General features: G+C 41.8%; 1 protein-coding gene across 1 annotated transcript in view; it reads left to right on the top strand.

Annotated features, from left to right (window-relative positions):
• The first annotated feature begins 7,721 nt into the window (after positions 1-7,721).
• POC5 (POC5 centriolar protein) overlaps positions 7,722-18,422 on the top strand; it is a 35,116-nt gene continuing 24,415 nt past the window's right edge. Inside the window, exons 1-3 of the mRNA XM_056848605.1 lie at positions 7,722-7,749; positions 11,831-11,931; positions 16,622-16,724. Coding sequence (XP_056704583.1) covers positions 11,848-11,931; positions 16,622-16,724 — 187 coding nt within the window. The 5' untranslated portion in view covers positions 7,722-7,749; positions 11,831-11,847. The remainder of the gene's footprint in view (positions 7,750-11,830; positions 11,932-16,621; positions 16,725-18,422) is intronic.

Raw genomic sequence — 18,422 nt, 5'->3', positions numbered from 1 at the left:
GCCGGCATGCCGGGGGGGGGAATAAAACACGGCCCCGCCCCCAGCCATGCTTCCCACCACGCCGCTTGTCCCGCCTGCCCTCCCCTTGGTTTCTGGGGTTAGGGTGGGTCATCTGTCACAACTGAGGGTTGGCGGTTTGGGCATGGGGCCGGATCTAGATTGGGGGAAAGACGGCCTGCGTTCCCCGCTTCCCACTCTGGGGACCCTAATAAAGGGTTTTGGGGGGAGGCCATGATTGGTAAAGCCTGTCTCGGGCACTGCGGTTTGGCCTCCTCCCAAGCGGCAGTGGACCACACAGTTGGCTTCCGCCCATGTGGGGACCCAGCATACTGCCATCTCAGGCTGCGCCCAGCAGACGGGTTGGGCGAGGGTGCTATCAGCTGACAGATGGGTCAGCTAATCCCTGGATCCTGCCCTTCATGCTTGCCAATGCCTAACGCTGTAATCAATAAAGTTGTGGCCTGTTTCACTCCAGGTACGTGTACTAGTCATTCTTGGGTAGGACCACGGGTCAGTCGCCAGGTTATGGGTTTTCTCCCCCGGGGTAACGAGCCTCCCCGTCCCGTCCCCCCCACAGGAATGGGGCCGCAAAGATCTGTATTTTTTGTCCATGGCTCCAATTTCTGGATTTAAGTATCCACATACGTGGCCACACTGAGAATTAGATATATTGATTTGATAGGCTAAGCAATTATTCATGTTCAAATAACAAATGAACAACTAATATTGGTTGAAGGCTGGTAGGAAAAATCTCAGGTAAATGACTGCATAACTATATGAATACGTTTGTGTTATATGACTGGCATGCAATTATGTTCATACATACTTATCTTTAAAGCATCATTAACTGTTAAGTGGATAGTTTGCCTTTTTTACTGTCTTTATAAACATAAAGTGACCATTATATTTGAAATGATTTGTGTGTATTTTGCCATGTAGGAAGGAAATTAGATGATGTGTCTTCTACATATGTTATAATATACATACTTGTTTTGTGTAACTAATTTTGCTTAAGAGAGAGAGACAGAACATCTGGGAAGGCTCAAGGCTAAATAACAGAGGCAGTGCTGCCTCAGTCCCTCTCTTAATAGTGTATCTTGATACACGGAGATTCCCATCTGGCAGTTCTGCTGTTTCAGCCTCTCTATAACAGAATTATAGAGAATTATAGCCTTTGAAAATGCAATCCTTACTGTTTTCTTTTTCTTACTCATCATACTGTGAATAGAAGAACATTTTCTAATGGACATGTTGCTCTGTTCCAGCTACCTAGTCATTATGTACGAGGATAATCTTTGAAGAGGTTCTTTAAGTTGTATGGTGGAAGTGCTTGAAGCCTACCTTTAAAAGTGGTACACGAACTGCTGCAAGCAAGAAAAACAAAATAAAAGCAGATCGTCCTTTCATAAATAATTCTGAATAACAGATTTTAGCAGAAACCTCAGCTCTGTTCTGAAAGGTATTGCTAATGTGCATGTTATGGTCCTTCATTACTTTGTGGTTGTAGTGGAAATCCGTGGCACTCGAGGCAAAATGTGTCATCACAAATATGTTCTTTATGTACAAATAGCCATTAAGTCAGTCTCCAGAGATGCTGATCTTTTGATCTTTTACACAAAGTGATTTAGCTGATCACCAGTTCTCTTCCATTTTAAAAGCAGCTTTTCTATAGAAGTATTCAACTGACCAGAGTCATTCTTCTGTGATGCAAGTTTACAAAAGAGAAAGGCTTAACTGTAAATAAGCAGTGAATTCTTTCTGACATTATAATTTTTTTAAAAAAATCCTCTATGCTTAAACTTTAAACTGTTTATTATTGTGTATGTGCTAATTAAGGAATCGGGTTAGAGCGGAATGGTTCTTTGTAGATTACCAAAATTATTTTTTTTGAAACCCTCACTAATATCTATATAGAAAAAACTTTAATGGATTTTCATTTTTCTAAGCTTACTTATGTTGCCTACACAATGGGCTAATACTGCGCGATGCCAGAAGCCCTGACAATAGCATTGAACGAATCCAATGATCATGTACACCAATAACTTTTTTCACAAGACCAGAAGCAAAAAATTGTCTACACAAATGAACTTTTGTAATTCTTTATCAACTAATGCAGACAAATAGGAAAAATCATGCTTAAGGTCACTGAACCATTTTCTCTCCTGTATTTTTAATATTTGCATTCTAAAACTATTGGTCCACAACAAACGAAAAAGTTAAATATCTAAATAAAAATTAGGCAATGTACAATAGGTAAAAGACAGTGTTCTGTACATTCATCTACCCTTACTGGAGCATAAAAGTATCAAAACAAACAATGTGTATGAAACGAATGTATGAAGCACTATCTTCTTTAGACAACAGTAGCATATTGACTGTCCTGGATGAATTCTCTTGATTCATTACTTATATGAGATAGTTGCAGAGGGTAACATTGTTGGCCTGCAATAAAACAGCCAGAGATGCTGTCCAGTAGCACCTTGGAGACTAACAAGATGTTTGGGGTATAAGATCTTGAGAGTCAATGTTCCCTTTGTCAGATACTAACAAAGGGAGCTTTGACTCTCGAGACTTTATACCTCAAAAATAAGTCTCTAAGGTGCTACTGGACTCAAATCTACCCATACTTACATCAGAGTTTCTGTTGCAGGCTACAGGAAATACATTCTTCCAACCATGGAGGCCTCTTGATGGATTTATCTTTCCCTTCCCCATTCTATACTCTTTCTCCACAGACAGAATTATCAACTGAAGGTCCCCTCTTACCTTTACAAAAACAAACAAACCCAGCCCAGTGCCTCCTAGGAACTTGTTCAGTTGCTACAAAGACAAACAGGACTGACTGAACTTGATAACCTGACACCCTTGGCAGGTTCACGATGCTACCTGGCTGCCTTGGTGGTAGTGGGGATTGCCCCGCTAGGAAATCCCTGAGGGCCTGACAACCCAGAGGGAGCATAGCCCCACCCTCATAGTTTACCCACCTGGCTAGGCTGGCAAAGTTTAAATAAGAGACCAGCTTGTGAGCTAAATGTAATTGAAAGAAGGCATTCTTAACAACAGTGCTGATCTGGCATTCATAAGGCCAGATCTAAGAGCACCAAGTGCTTAACTTGATCTATTAAAGAAAGCTTAAGCCCATCTAAGAGTGGCAGATAAAACCAGCTGAACACTCTGCCTTCCCAATCAATATCACCTCCAACTCATCAGTTTGGTCACCTGAAGGCACTTGACCACATCCCCAGGACTTTCACAGCTGCTTCTGGAGGCTTAGATAATGATATAAAACAGATGTTAATTTCTGAATAGCAATTCTGAGTGACAGCTATGATCTATAAATGGGCTGGGATCAAGATACCACAAGGACCATTTCTTTCGGATCCTAGATTCCATTAAGATCTCCCTCCAATACCCACTTACGGCAGGTAGTTATCAGAGATAAGGCTTTACATTGGTAGTTCCACATTTCTGGAATATTTTTTTCCTGTGAAATTCACCTGATGGCTCCATTTAGGTGGCAAGTGAAGCTTCTTTTTAAATTGTTTTTGGGTGAGTGTTTTGAGTTGCCGGCAGCCTTTGATGCTCTGCTCCATGTAAAGTAGATGTTTATCTTGTAGATTCTGGGTGACCCTCCCCAGCCTCATCAGCTTCTATGCAACTCATGCACTATGATATTTTTTCATTTATTAACATCTGCTGCTCTAAAATTTATCTGCAATTGATTAATCTACTTATTTTGTTTTAACTTTGAACATGAGCCACTTTAAACAATAATTGGAAAAGCGGGGTAATACAGTAGAGCAATAGAGATAACTTATACTAAGGTCAGAACGTTGGTACATCTACTTTAGTATGTCTGTTTTGAGTGGCAGTGCCTTTCCAGGAACCCAGGGAGAGAACAGTCTTTCTCAACACCTGTTACCTCAGAAACAATCTCCAAGAACCCACAATATAACATAATCACCACACACATGCACTTCATTTGCAAATATTCAGCGTTATATCATTTAATTTTCTTTTATATATTTACTTGTAAAGCCATAGTGAATCTCGGCATAGCAAATATTGATTAGACTTTTCATTACAAACCTATTATAAGCTTTCTTTTCTTTTGTCTCGTCAACAGCATGTATCATATTTGAAATCATTATCATAGGTTATATGATGTACTTACTGACAGGATTTTCAGAATTATCCTAGCGCTCTAACTCAAACACTAATACCTGAGATAAAACTGATAAAACAATTTAGCAAAAAACAGGTGAGACTGTTTGAAAACACTTTCAGATAGAAAAGTCATATTTTAAGCTCTTCTCTTCATGCATGAACAACAGAAGCCTAGATGAAAAAACTAAATTTAAGAATTCATGATCGCACCAACTAGGAGGCTTTAATGGTAAGAAGTGTCGCCTAGTGTAAATGCAACCACCAGCAATGCTGATATTTTGAGAGGAACTTCTGAAACTGAGTTGCACATTCATATGCAAGCTAATTGTGTAACTTCAAAGGTACTTGGGATATTCTGACTTGAACATGACAGATTGACCCCAATATACCCTACATGGTACGGTGGAAGACATGTGCCTCTACAATATGTAGGCAGACTTAAGGCCAAATTCCCTCCTTTCCCCAACTTTAAAGGTTGGTTTTTTTTGTAAATTAATGTATAATATCAGTGAGGAAAAATAAGTTTTGAAACTTAATTGTGGTATTATTTCAAACTTATTGTAACTGTTCTGCCACATCTGGGTATTATTCTTACATTGCCTCCTAGTCTCGGCATTAAGAACTTCGATTCCTTTAGATTAGTAATATGTGATCATGCCTCTTGTTTGTTCAGATGTATTGAATGATTACTCCTAGATAGGAGTGGGGGGGGGAAGCCTAACCTACTGTCTTTTCATTTAGTCCTTCCTTATTTATTTTCATCTGGTTCATGCATCCTCAACAGCTGTTTAATTTTCTGCCCTCATAAATTGTTGGTTAAGATTAAAAAGTTGAAGATTAATTTAAAAATAGCATGATTGGATATGAATTTAGTTGTCAGAACAGATACACACACCCCAATGTGAGTTAAAGCCCAAGCAATAACCTTTTTTGATAAGAACATAAGTTACCATGCTACATCACATTAACCAATGGTCCATCTACCTCAGTGTTCTACCTGCTTCCAGATGCCTCCACAAAATGCAGACTGTGTTTACAAAGCAAAAAAGCAAAAAGCCGGAGGTACTTTTGTAGGAGTTTTTAGGGTGTGCTTTACTTCTTGGAATGTTCACCTGTGTTTTTAAAACAATACATTTTCTTCTCAAGCACGCTATATTCAGCAAGGACATATGGAGATATACTGGAGTTTTTCTTGGATCTGCTGTTCACTAGTCAAATAGATGGAGAGGCAAGGTGAGTAGACGAAAAGCAAGCATTGCTGCTGTTAACATTCACAGGAACAAATACAAGAGTTAATGTGCTACCTTTTTCTAAAGAGAAGCCTAAATTATTCTTTCTTCACATGAAGTTCTCTCCTAGCATCATAGAATCATAGAGTTGGAAGGGATCACCAGGGTCATCTGGTCCAACCAAATGCACAATGCAGGAAATTCAGAACTACCTCCCGCACACACACCCCAGTGACCCCTACTCCATTCCCGGAAGATGCCCTCCCTCTCATTATCTGCCTAAGGTCATAGAATCAACATTGCTGACAGATGGCCATCTAGTCTCTGCTTAAAAACCTCCAGGAAAGGAGAGCTCACCACCACCCGAGGAAGCCTGTTCCACTGAGGAACTGCTCTGTTAGAAAGTTCTTCCTAATGTTTATATGGAAACTTTTTATTTCATTTCAATCCGTTGGTTCTGGTCCAACCTTCTGGGGCAACAGAAAACAACTCGGCACCATCCTCTATATGACAGCCCTTCAAGTACTTGATGGTCATCATATCATCGTTCAGTCTGCTCCTCTCCAGGCTAAACATACCCTTCAACCTTTCCTCCTAGGACTTGGTCTCCAGACCCCTCACCATCTTTGTTGCCCTCCTCTGGACACGTTCCAGCTTGTCCACATCCTTCTTAAATTGTGGTGCCCAAAACTGAACACAGTACTCTAGGTGAGGTCTAACCAGAGCAGAGTAAAACTCAAAGGTACGTGAGTTTAAAAATGTTAAGTAATTAATATATATATTGTTAAATTGAAATAACCGTTGTCTGAATGTGGCCCAAAGAAAATTCAAGGGTGAGACATGATGACAACTGTTAGCCCTGTTGTAAATCCTCAGCATAAAGTTACCAATATAGACATACTACCTGCAAAACTGCATATACCGGTACTCTAGATATACAAATCCTGCACAGATTACTATTTCACTATATATTGGCGATTGGTGTGTGATAAAATTCTTCCTCTTCTCATTAAACCAACTCACTCTTTGTTGGAATAATACAGATGACCTACAGAAGTAATATTTCCCCCCTTCGTTTTTATTCCACATTTGTAGGGCTAACTCTATCCTTAATAGCATTCAAGGTATACTCAGTGCAGAAGGGCTCAAATTAAAACCAGCTGCTACCTCACTCCCCTCAATTCTAATCAAGCCATTTTTAAAATTTAAAAAAAATAGTAAAAGTGAAGGGTCTACAATGAGAACTTGATAAAAAAATATATATATTCGGATTCTGCAAGCCTTGGGAGGCATCTTCCTCCTCTGAAAACGTAAAGCAGAAGGCAAGCGCACTACTACTCATTGCGGGACAATTTCTTCAAAGGGAGACCTCTTTTGTCGTTTAAATAAAAGCTTCAGTCCTGTGCACCCTTACTTGGGAATAAACCATGTGCGTTATGTGCGGTCATGTCACTTTGATTTATGGAGACCCTATGAATTAACGTCCTCCCAAATGTCCTATTGTTAAGGGCCTTTCTCAGGTTTTGCAGACTAAGGCTTCCTTTATAGAGTTAATCCAGCTTCCTTTTCCCCTGCTGCCGTCCACTTTTCCTAGCATTATTGTCTTTTCTAATGACTCTTGTCATCTTATACTTGTCTAAATAATGCCAGATAAATAAACCTAAAACCAGACGAGCAGCAATAAAAGAAGAGGAGTTGGTTTTCACATGCCGGCTTTCTCTGCCACTTAAGGGAGAATCAAACCGGCTTACAGGTGGGGCTGAGAGAGTGTGACTAGCCCAAGGTCTCCTAGCTGGCTTCATGTGTAGGAGTGGGGAAGCAAATCCAGTTTACCAGATTAGAGTCCGCCACTCATGTGGAAGAGTGGGGGAATCGAACCCGGTTCTCCAGATCAGACTCCACCGCTCTTAAGCACTACACCACTCTGGCTCGCTCAACACACCTTCCTACACTGCCAACGCCCTGACTCCGACCCCCTAGCAACCTCACTCTCGCGGCCTCGCCCTAACCGCCTTTTAACCACCCGCCTCTCAGGCCCGGGCTAGCATCAACCGACCAATCAGCACGCGGAGCCGAGCTCAGCCTCTGACGTCAGAACCCCGGCTCTGTTAGACCTTCCCAAAAACCCTTCACAGAAACTCTGCGAACTTCCAGGCTTTCCATTGGGGTGTCGTCATCCGCCAAGCCCCGCCTCTGAATGGTTAAAGCGGCCTGCGGATTGGCGGCGAAACAACTGGGGACGATTGTCCTGTCAGCGCGCGTTTCACAAAAGGAGCGGGACCAATCGCGTCAGTTTTTTTATTTCGCTACTGGCGGTTTGAAACTGCCAGGGTTGCTTTTGCAGAGAGAGGAGGTGAGTTGTAAAGGGAGGAAGCGCGGCTGCTTCCGGGATGGGGTGTGCGCGTCTTTTTTTTGTGGTTTGCGGGTGAGGAGTAGGCTGAAGAAGTTGGTTGAGGAAGGACAACTCCTGGGGAGGCGTCCTTTGCCCGTCCCTTTGGCTCCCAGGTAGAACGCAACCTGTTGAAGCGCGCGGGGTTTCTCCCAAACCCCCATGCCCGCCACTTAGCTCTGCTGGTGGCTTTCCCACCGTTCCCTCTCCTCGACCGACTTCGGCGCCTTCCTAATTGCACTTTTGCTGGTGCAATTGGCTCGTGGTGCTTGCAACTCTGCTAATTGTTGCCTTAGGAGGCTGGTGTTTTATTTATCCCTAGCTAGGTGCAGCCCTGACCTGGATGGCCTAGGCTAGCCTGATCTCAGAAGCTAAGCAGGGTCAGCCCTGGTTAGTATTTGGATGGGAGACCACCAAGGAAGTCCAGGGTTGCTGTGCAGAGGAAGGCACTGGCAAACCACCTCTGTTTGTCTCTTGCCATGAAAACCCCAAAAAGGGGTCGCCATAAGTCGGCTGAGACTTGACGGCATTTTACACACACAGCTAGGTACAACTCAGTGTCCGAGAAATTACTAGAGGCAGGGTAGTTGGAACAACTTGGGAGGGTGGGCAGATTGCAAACCAAGTTCGCAATATGTGCACAAATGTGTGGCATTGGTAAGCATGTTGTCAACCCTGTAGTCCCATTGCACGCAGTAATCCCTAATCTGTATCTTGCACTCCTGTTGCCCATGCACTCATCAGGGAACTGTACATTGTACATTTTATTCTCACCACTGTTGTGAGGTAAATTAGGCTGGCTCAAGGTCAGTGTGGTGTAGTGGAAGCCTGGGTGACCTTGGGCCAGTCATGGTTCTCTCAGAACTCTCTCAGCCTTGGTAGAAGTAGAAAAGGGGAAGAGTCCAGTAGCCCCTTAAAGACTAACAAAAATATTTTCTGGTAGGGTATGAGCTTTCGTGAGCCACAGCTCACTTCTTCAGATCTTTCTTCAGAGCCTTGGTAGAGTCGGCGACAACCACCCACCCCTGAACATCTCTTGCCCTGAAAACGGGGTTGTAATAAATCAGCTGTGACTTGATGGTACACACAAGGTCACCCAACAAGCTTCCATAGCCAAGTGGTGATGTAAACCTGGGTCTCCAGGATACTGGTTCAGCACTCTAACCACTGCTCACACTGTCAGCCATATACCTTACAGTACACCCCTCTGGTTACGTTTTATACATATCAGTGCTCACTCCTGTGCCTGAAGATAAACAGCTTTGGTGTGTTGACTCAGTTGCTTAAAGCTCTCTACCTTTTTCAAGACTATTGCTGATTCTTTTCTTCCATCCCATCTCTGTACTGGTGAGGTTGCTCATGAAGCCTGTTCTACAGTAAAGGCTTCACTTCTAAACTGTCTCTTGCTACATCTTTAATTTACCTTTGAGCTGACTGGTTTGCTTTAGGCAAGCTACTGTCTCAGGTTCAGCCCCTTGTATGAAATATGGGATGACTACATTGAGCTCCCATACAGCGTTATTCGTGTTTGTGACATGGTTTGCAGGCACTAAGAGGCTTCATTTGTTGTTGTTCTTGTTATTATTATTATTAGAGGTATGTGCACATTATTATTTTTACAGGTACATGCTCATGAAACAATGTGGCTGTAGTTGAAGACAAGTTTCTAAAATTATTTTTGTTGAATGGTTCACCATTATTTAAATGGACAATGGAATAGTCAAATAAACTAGAAATTATCTGTGTGACATTTTTGTTTCATGACACTTGTAGAAAGACGTGTAAAATCTATCCTGGTCTTTCCCTGTGTTTTCAACTGTTGTGTATTAGCCTTAAAGTAACATCTCAGAGCTGGTTGAGACAATATTGCTCTAAAGAAGAGCTGGGGATGGTGCATGCTACTAATGCTTGCACTTGAGTAACGCTCCCCTGAGAGCAGCAAACTACCCCATTTGTCTAAATCAAGATTTGTGGGTCTTCTTCTATTTCTTTAAATTAGAAGACTCTTCACAATATTGCTAAATATATTTTTAGCCCACGGGCTGTAGATATGTTGAAATCTTTGAGAAGGATGCATGTCCTATCAAGTTCCATGTATGGAGGATGAAATATGAGAGGTATGCTGGTATGAAGAAGCTGGTGTTTAAGAACCCAGTGGGGTTATTTCAGTTATGGTAGTAAACTTGTTTCTAATTATTTTATGAGATATATATTGGACAGTGTATAATGAATTAAATGTAAATTATTTTCAAGCAGATAGGGTATGTTGGAGTTAAGAATTATGCTATGTTTTATTTTTGCATTCTTTATTTTTGCAAATTGTGTCTGTTTTTGCTCCTACATTTGATTTTTGTGTTTTGTAGTGCCATGCAAAAGATGTCAGATCAATGTCTGCCCAAACCTGAAGGTGTTTGGATGCACCTTATTCATGTGTTTATTCCAACAGGCTTTAAGGGTTTGGGGGTAATTTAATTTTATTAAGCATTTATATACATTTAATGTTTTATGTGTCCATTAGGATTTTATTTTAGAGCCCCGTGGCGCAGAGTGGTAAGCTGCAGTACTGCAGTCCAAGCTCTGCTCATGACCTGAGTTCAATCCCAATGGAAGTTGGTTTCAGGTAGCCGGCTCAAGGTTGACTCAGCCTTCCATCCTTCTGAGGTCGGTAAAATGAGTACCCAGCTTTGCTGGGGGTAAAGGGAAAATGGCTGGGGAAGGCACTGGCAAACCACCCCATAAACAAAGTCTGCCTAGTAAACGTCGGGATGTGATGTCACCCCATGGGTCAGGAATGACCTGGTGCTAGGATTTTATATATCCTAAATTCTTGCTGTGTGGTGCATTAAGCTGCACTGTATCCAGTTCAAAGTGGGGTATACATTTTATGAATCCCATACAGTAATAAGTTTTTCTGCTTCACCTGTGAGAACACAAATAATTGTGTTCTGAATTAATTACCTTTTCTAAGAAAAAACCTGGGGGGGTTGTATATAACAAAGGAAATCCTATGCCTGCTTACTTTAAATCCCACTGGAAAAGGTGGGGTTTATTTCTGAATATAAGATCAGGTTGCAAGATAGAACAAAACATGACAGCTTGGACTATTCATTCGTAATGTAGAGGTGCATGCAGCCTAAGGAGCTTTTTAAGGTCCCTGAGATGGGAACCTGAGAGAAAAAAGCCTGTGAACTGGCTGTCACTTTTGTTTACTCCAACACAGCTCTCTAGTACAAGCAGAAAGGTAACTCCTGTTGTGTGTGTTCTACCTTGGCAATCAAATTTTCATCAAAAGTCAGGATAGAAATGTCTTAAATATATTTCAGATTAGTGTGAAGAGCAGCTTAATACTCTGCTTCCTATCTCAGTTAATGTACCAATAATATGTATTTGCTTTATTTATAGCCCACCTTTCTCACTGAGACTCAAGGCAGGTTACAGCAATGTAAGGGCAATGTGCTCCTACAGCGTAAGACATCTAATGAACGATGCAATAGTATAGAATTAAAAGACAATGAGAACAACAATCTGCCTAAGGCAGGGTATGCTATAAACTATGTAGTAAGTAGTATTACAACAGTAGCAGTGAAAGCAGGATAATACCTAGAATACACTAAAATTCTATTGTATATGCAGGTGTTCTCCTGAACTTTTCCAATCAGCCAGAGTTCTAATCTCTTCATAAAAATGTCCTTCTGAACATTTCTGTTTTGCACATTCTTCCTGACCTCCTTGGGCAGATCATTTCCACAAGGCGGGAGCCACCATAGGGAGAGCATGTAAATGAGCAGTTGCTGGTCTTGCACATTTGTATGGAGATGAGTGAAGCTGTTGTGGTGGGGAATGGCGGGAGAGGTGGTCCTACTGGTCTGTGGGTCCAATACTAAACTACAGCCGTTGATTGAAAAATGTGGGCTGCTTAATAATATGATTTAAATAGAACATTACTGGATATTTAGTAGCATATAGCACTAGAGGAAATTTTTGGGCAGTCACAAGAACTGGGCTTAGATGGGAAACTAAGTTTACCTTTTGGAATTTTTAATAGGACTGTGTTAATGCAGAATGTCATCATCTGAGGAGAGAACCACAAGTCCTGTTTTGCCAAAAGACTCTGACCGAGGCAGCTCTGTCTCTTCAGATCTTCAGGTAGGCCAGAAGCAGCCTCTCTTGAACTCATGTAGTGTTTTCTGACAGCACATTTTTCATCGGTCTTATATGGCCCTTTAATGTTCATTCAGTTGTGGATCTAGAAAAATAATAGAAAGTAACACAAAATATAAGAGGAAAATAAGTTGTGCATATTTTGCATTTTTACAAACAGATGTGGCATGCTGACTTTTCATATTGCCAAAACTTACTCTGATGTTCAAAATTCACTTTTTCTGCTACTTGTCTTTCATGGTGTAGTGGTTAAAGTGCCGGACTAGGATATGGGAAGCCCAGGTTCAAATCCCCACTCTACCATGGAAACTTGCTGGGTGACTTTGGGCTAGTCGCACACTCTCAGCCTCCACCCTGGCCAGTATTTGGATGGGAGACCTCCCAAGAAATACCAGGGTGACATGGAGGCAGGCAGTGGCAAACCGCCTCTGAAAGTCTCTTGCCTTGAAAACACTACGGGGTCGCCAAACGTCAGCTGTGACTTGATAGCAAAACAACAACAACCGACAACAGTAGCATATTAATTGTGATAGCCTGATAAAAGATTGGAGGTGAACATCTGGTGACTGTTCTGCACCTGCTTGAGCAAAGCATTCTGTTGGGAGTTGTGCATGCACATGTGTTTGCTCACTGATGGGGGGTAGAGTTCCAGCAGTTACTGTGCAGGCCAAGGATGTACAGTTTTAATGTTTAGACTCCCCCATCCCAATGGTTCGTGGCCTCCTTGCCAAGTAAGAGAAAGCCAGAATTGAGATATTACAGTGAACAATAGTGGTGGTTTATGGGGGTTGGGGGGGAGAAGTTGAGAAAGCTGATATTGTATCTGTGCAGTCTGATGCACATTCCATCATTGCCTTCTCCTCCCCTGTCATCATAGCTTGCACAGTTTCTTTGCCGCTGATATTACTTTGTAACTGAGGTAATCTTACAAGGATTACCTTGTAAATCCTTTAGATTTTGTAAAGACATTTTGATGCACTATGTCTTTCCAAAAAGTTTGATGGCATTTGAGATTAAGCATCAGTAATAATTTGTTGAAACATAAGGAAGAAATTACATTTTCAGTTTTTCCCTGCGTTGTATTTACAAAATAAAGCTCCAGTGTCTCTCTGAATATGTATTTTCTGTATCAAAAGCCACTGAAATATCGTGTTTAAGGTTATACTGAAAATGACAATTTTATTAAATGCTATTCCTATCAAAATTTAAAAATGAAAAAGTGTGCTGGAAATATGCTGTAATGAAACAACAGTGATTCTTCTGAAGAAACATGGGTTATGAGTCTAGAGTTCTGAGAATGCCTGCTTGAGCCTTTTGCATACGTGCTCATGCATCAGATGGTCATTGAATGGAAAAGGTGCAGTGTGAATGAGTCATAGTGTAGCCATGTCAGTGAAGACCAAGTAAAGAATTGAGGGAAACATTTGACCTAGCATTAATCCAACGCTGTTATGTGTGCTTTCAGTTTAAATCTCCAAAAGTCTGCATTCCTCGCCTCATAGGACAAACTTTTAACACATATTCTATTTTCTTAAGCATAGCAGTCAGCGATTCTTCTTGCGCTAAGAGTGAGATAGATAAGGTAGTATTCTTAAAAGTATGTTTAAAAGGAAGCATTCTTAAAAGTATGTTTAAAAGGAAGCATAGATTGCTTTTCTATTGGTTACAAGTTGGTGCAGTACTGAGTTGTCATTGTTTGTTTATTTGTTATGGCCAGCATAAAATTACAAACCAATACAGGTGTGTGTGTGTGTGTATACACACACACACACCGATAACTGAAGTGATAGACAGTTGAATAAAATATCCTAAAATGGACAAGTTAAATTACATTTGTCAGCATATTAAAATACAAAAGAGAAAAATACATTATACCATGCATCACCCATCGCTCATCACCTGGTGCGTCGCAAAAAGTATAACCCTTTTTATTTTGAGTGTTCCTTTTAGTAATGGCCTTCCAACAAAAGTTAGCTACATTGTAAGATATAGCGGGATTTTTATCCTCGAGCAGAAATTGAATGATTGAACTCTCATTGGTTATAGATTGATGTAAAAGGCCAAATTGTTGTAACCAGGGGTAGATTATAGTTCTTCTAAATTCTAGGTAAAATTCACAGTGTAATAAAATGTGTGCCAGGGATTATTCCTCTCCCGCCCTCTGTACATAAACATTTTCTCAGCTCTCTAGGTTGATTTAGAAATCTTCCTAGGAGAACAGCCGAGGGAAGGGCATCAAATCGTGCTCTGGAGAATGCCCATCTCAGTTGAGGTGATATAATGTTAAAGAGATATGGGGCCATGGCTTTGCCACCACAGAATAATAAATCCCTATACTCTCCAGAAAGTTGTGCAATCTCCGATTGGAACTCCATATCACTCAAGCGCTGGAGGACTATAGCTTTTGCTCTGTCCAACCCTAGATCCATTAAATGCACAGGATTGATGCCAATTGAAGAAAGTTTATGGATTATCCTAGCTGACCACTGTGGATACGGTGTAGCTGATAGAAGATATCTTAATAGACCAATTGTGTTAAGATGCACTTTCAGCCAGTAATTGATAGTGATACGCCGTATCATTGTTTCTACTTTGGGGAGGCCAGCCTCCAATTTAAGTGCAGCATTCGGTATACAGTTAAGTGCATTAAAAAGAGCGCTAAGATAAACAGATTGGACTCTTTTCAAAGTAATGAAATTATTATAAAATCCCAATTGTGCACCGTAACAGAGTTGGGATAAGGATTTGGCATTAAAGACCTTTATGGCTGCAGGGATACATCCCCCACCCCTTGTCTTGGTGAACCTTAAAACAGCAGTGGCACTCCTCTGTGCTGACGTAGTCACCGAGTTGTCTTTGTGTAATTGGTGTTGCTCTAAAGAGGTACACGTTTCACAGGAGATACCATGGTCTCGTGTTAGATTCAGGGCATGTTTGCTATTGGGACTGGACATGGAACAAGGATGTACCTGAACTAATTTTCTTTGTAATCACTTTGTATATGTGTCTTAACATCGACATGTAGTGTGGATCAACATGGCCACATCAGCTAAATCTAAAAAGTGAGCAAGGTATAACTGACACAGCCACTTTTAACAATGTGGACCTGTTTCTCAAACAGTACAGAAGGTCCAAAAACACCAGTAAGGTCTTAACATGATTTGCAAAAGAAAGACTTAACATTATCTGCAAAAGAAAGGGTGCCATGTTATTCAGTGGGGCTTACTCACAGAAAAGTCTCCTTAGGATTGCAGCCTGAGAGTTTCACTGTGTCAAAAGCTGCTGAAATCCTGTAGGACCATTTTCTCACTCTGAGGGCGAAGGCCCCTTGACATGGGTGAATCCCATCCATCCATCAAGGAGGCGGGACTAAATATTTTCCAGACTTCCTGTCTCCTGAGTGGGAGACAGGAGTCCCCAATCCTCAGTTCTCTTCCTGCCATGTTAGGGAGAGCAGGTGTTTGGTAAAGGTAAAGGTCCCCTGTGCAAGCACCGGGTCATTCCTGACCCATGGGGTGACGTCACATCCCAACGTTTTCTAGGCAGACTTTTGTTTGTGGGGTGGTTTGCCAGTGCCTTCCCCAGTCATCTTCTCTTTACCCCCAGCAAGCTGGGTACTCATTTGACTGACCTCGGAAGGATGGAAGGCTGAGTCAACCTCGAGCCTGCTACCTGAAACCGACTTCTGTTCGGGATCGAACTCAGGTCGTGAGCAGAGCTTTTGACTGCGGTACTGCAGCTTAACACTCTGCGCCACGGGGCTCCTTGGTGTTTGGTAGGAGCCGCTTAAAAAGGGTCCTACATCCTAGCAGAAGGTTTTTATTCTTCCTTTTCTTTCTCCATTCTGTCTTGCCTCTCTTTCCTTCCCCCCTCCACTGGTGGGTAATGCAGCTGAGGCAATGGAGAACCCAGAGGGTTTCAGTGAGGCCTCAGATGGCTTCATTTCCAAGGAGGGTGAGGGAGGGACTGCTCTTCATCACAGTAAAGCAGACAAAGACCTGTGGAAAAACAGTCAGGTGTGGAATAGGAGAGGTGGCGAAAAAATCAAGCCACACGATGTGACTGCTCCTCAGAGGAGGCCTGTTCAGTAGCTACTGATTTTGGCAGGGAAACTGTGCACCAGGAAAAATTGCAGAAACAAAGGCTTGGTATTGGCGCTCACAGTGGAGCAGTTGGGGCCTCTGGTGCTAGGCAAGAGATGATCAGAAGTGGTTTACCATTCCCTGCTCTGTGTCACGACCCTGGTATTCATTGGTGGTCTCCCATCCATCCCAATACTGACCAGGGCTGACCCTGCTTAGCTTTCAAGATGTGATGAGGTCGGGCTAGCTTAGGCTGTCCAGGTAAGGGTCACTACAGAGCAAAAAAATGGTGCCCAGAATCCCTGCTGAGCCAGCTGCAAGGGAAGAGAGAAGATCATGGGGCAATGCAGAACAAATGGCTTGTGTTAGAATGGCCCAGTTCTGCCCATTCCTGGTGAATGTTGCAAATATTCCTTTAAACTTTTTCTGAAGCATAAAATATAAAGGTTCTCTCTTCTCTTGGAAGTTAAAAAAACAAACCTAGTTGTAAATTTGGTTATAATGTATTATATTTAAAAATTACAAAAAAGCAACGTTTTTTGTTCCATGGTTTGACTTGGCAACAAATTTTTATTGCTTTGCTGTTATGATAGGATGAATATGAAGAGCTGCTTCGTTATGCTGTAGTGACGCCAAAGTTTGAACCAAGTACATTGCGACAGTCCCATCATATAGAAGTTCATCAGAAGATTCCAGGTAATGTGTAATAATTGGATGTTTGTTAAGATATGTGGGCCGGGTTTTATGAAAGGAAGGAAGCCCAAGGTAAAGGCAGTCAAAATGAGAGAAGCCAGAGTAGGAACAGGGCTTTACCATTGAACATAAAAGGGGAAACCCCTCCCGTGCTTCCCTGGACACTGTTCACAAGAGTGAATAAGAATCACTATAACTTAGCTTTATGCCCTTGTGTTTAGGCAGTATCTGCCTCATAAAACTGTTGCGGATTACATTGCGTTGTGCTAATTTAAAATACACTGAGCAACAATTTGCCTCATCTTCACTAAAACTTTAAGTATTTTGTGCTTTGCCATAGTCATGACAGCTAATGCAATAAGGCATCATAATTTATAATAAGCATTACTTCAGTGAGATTACACACCACAGATTAGTTTGTCACTTTGTATGTGCTATATTTTATTTGTTATATTTTTATCCATTCCCTAGACAGAGTAAACTACTTCTTGCTAAGCTACACATACATTTTCTCGTGTCTGGTCATTACATTCCTAAAGGTTTTGTGTGGTGTGTGTAACAGAGTAAAAGATGCTGAATAATTTTCTTTAGTCATTCTTTAGTTAGCAACTTTGCCTGGGGCATTTCTAAAAATAACACTTACATGAAAGTTACCTAGGGTTTGTTAATTAACAAAATACAAAGCTAGAAAAAAATAAGTGGAAAATAACTGTATGGATTCAACTACTTGCTTTATTTATTATGATTTTGTCCAGCTGTATCCCAAGGGTTCAAAGTTGTTCTTTTTTACAGCACTTTTCCTCATGGAAATGTTTTTGTCCCAAAAGGGCTCACAATCTAAACAGTCTCTGGGGTGGTGTTGAGGACCCTTAGGCTGGTTGTCCTGGAGGACTTGAGTAGCTCAGGATTTCATGGTCTCAATGACAACCATAGGCCTGTCTCAGGTAATTGGTCCTACACATTGTGCAGGTCACACTGTTAACCTGGAATGTGATATGAAGGTGGAGAAATTGATTACTGTTTCTTTGTCATAGACAGATCATTACCTGCTTGGGCTTAGATTTACAGGGATACCAAGGTTCTGCAAGGGTAGGGAATCTATTCAGTTGATCCATGCACGAAGCCAAATGGATCCAAATGATTTTCTGATGTCTCTGAGGGTCCTGCTGATGGCCTGGTTGACCTCTGGAATGAGGAAATGACCTGGGCAGTTGACAGAATCGCTCCAAGGTGCCCAAGTGTTAAGTCCAAGTAGCCCTTGGTTTATTGAGGGGCTGGGTTGTGGGCGATGAACAGACAAGGGAAACAGCTAGAGTGACAGTGGAGGAAGACTCAGGCCGAATCCAATAGGGCATGGGCAAAAATCTCATTTTAAAATGTACCCTGTGACAGTGATGGTGGCAAAGAAGCAACATTTTCCCACCACCATTGAGTCTGCACTGTGTAGACCAGCAGAACTGTTCCAGAGGGTCAAAGGCCTGTTGGGAAGTGGACTGTTCGGTGGCCCGCTGTGACCATTTTGCTCAGCACTTTCAAGATAAAATCTCTCACATCTGTTCCAACTGTGACTCTACATTAGCAAGGCCAGGATCAGATGGTGCCAGAGTGGTGACTTGTGCAATTGTTTGGGATAATTTTCAGTTTATTCAGTCTGAGGATGTGGACAGGATCCTTGGAAGTTTGACGCCACCTGTTTGTATG

Source organism: Euleptes europaea, chromosome 4 (genome assembly GCF_029931775.1).
Source record: "Euleptes europaea isolate rEulEur1 chromosome 4, rEulEur1.hap1, whole genome shotgun sequence".
Lineage (NCBI taxonomy): Eukaryota > Metazoa > Chordata > Lepidosauria > Squamata > Sphaerodactylidae > Euleptes > Euleptes europaea.
This window is presented reverse-complemented; position numbering and strand designations above follow the sequence as displayed.